At 44.8% G+C, this 1546-nt stretch overlaps 1 protein-coding gene across 1 annotated transcript; it reads right to left on the minus strand.

Annotated features, from left to right (window-relative positions):
• Positions 1-242: 242 nt before the first annotated feature.
• Positions 243-876, minus strand: LOC128070409 (eukaryotic translation initiation factor 1A, X-chromosomal-like). Its single transcript, XM_052663728.1, has 2 exons — positions 566-876; positions 243-514 (listed from the first exon to the last, which is right to left on the minus strand). The coding sequence occupies exons 1-2, from the start codon at positions 767-769 to the stop codon at positions 335-337; spliced, it is 384 nt and encodes a 127-aa protein (XP_052519688.1). The 5' UTR covers positions 770-876; the 3' UTR covers positions 243-334.
• Positions 877-1546: the final 670 nt, after the last annotated feature.

Raw genomic sequence — 1546 nt, forward strand, 5'->3', positions numbered from 1 at the left:
AGTGGTTACATAAACTAGGATACCACACTGGATGCACATAGCAGGTACCCACACAGCAGTTAACAGGAGTGAAGTAGATCTGGGTAGCCTGCCAGGGAAAGAGTTCCAAGACAGATTTGTAAGTGAATGAAACACGTTGAAGAACAATGTGCCTGGCATGACACCATTTGTGTAAAAGATATCACCATATAATTACATGTTTATGGACACGTATACCTTTTAGATTTTTTTTTTTTTCTGCTAATGAAACTTTTATTTTAATGAGTCACAGTTAAACATTCAAACTGTTGAACAATCTTCAGAGAAAACTGGAATGTGCAAGGCTGAGTTTGCTTTAGATATCATCAATGTCTTCATCATCATCTCCGATGTCATCAAACTGGATTTCATCATCATCTCCAGGACCAAATGTATCAGTTTCATTGATTTTAGCATGTTCTGGAAGCTCACCATATGCTTTCAGGCTTCTAGCCTCATCTGCATTGTATTTTAAGATTACATCAGCTTTATTATCCTGGTAGTCCCGTAGACCAACCAATATAATGTCTGAGGTATTTATCCAGACCTTCTTTCTCAGTTTCCCTCTGATGTGGCACAATCTCTTAACACCATCGAAGCACATCGCTTCCAATCGTCCATTTCCCAACATTTTGATCACTTGGGCATACTCTTGCCCATCTTCTTTGAACACCAGCTCTCTCTTTTCAGATTCATTCTCATTTTTGCCTCTGCGTCTGTTTTTACCTCCTTTACCTTTATTCTTAGGCATGGCGGTGACGACGCACTTGAGGTGTCTCCGACTTCTCTCCGGGTGGTGGCGGCGACTCCTCCGATGGGAGACGCGTGAGATAGGGTGACACGAACCGGCTGCGAGAGACCGGGTCGTGTCTGCGGGAGTCTAGCGACGGATGTCTTCCGAGATCCACCTTCACCGACGTTCTAGATGTATTTTTAAAGGTCTGGAAAGGTACCCAAGATGAATTAGAGTGTTTTACCTCTGGTGCTTTTGTTGCTAAGTTACGTCCGACTCTTGTGACCTCATGGACTGTAGCCTGCCAGGTTCCTCTGTCCATAGGATTCTCTAGGCAAGAATAGTGGGGTGGGTTGCCATTTCCTTCTCCAGGGGATCTTCCTGACCCAGGAATTAAACTCAAGTCTCCTGCATTGCAGGCAGATTCTTTACCGATTGAGTTATGAGCTCGGGAGCCAAGAATAATGTTGCTTCAGTGGTGATAGTGATAGTGGGATGGGGCTGGTAGTCAAGGAAGACATTGTATTTTGGGTATGAAAGTGAAGTTGCTCAGTTGTGTCTGACTCTTTGTGACCCCGTGGACTGTAGCCCACCAAGCTCCTCTGTCCATGGGATTCTCCAGGCAAGAATACTGGAGTGGGTTGCCATTTCCTTCTCCAGGGGACCTTCCTGACCCAGGGATCGAACCCAGGTCTCCCGCATTGCAGGCAGACGCTTTACCCTCTGAGCCACCAGGAAAGCTCTGGTGGGTATTATTTTGGGTATTATTATGTATATTATTTGGCACAATAAATT

This window comes from Budorcas taxicolor, chromosome 2 (assembly GCF_023091745.1).
Source record: "Budorcas taxicolor isolate Tak-1 chromosome 2, Takin1.1, whole genome shotgun sequence".
NCBI lineage: Eukaryota > Metazoa > Chordata > Mammalia > Artiodactyla > Bovidae > Budorcas > Budorcas taxicolor.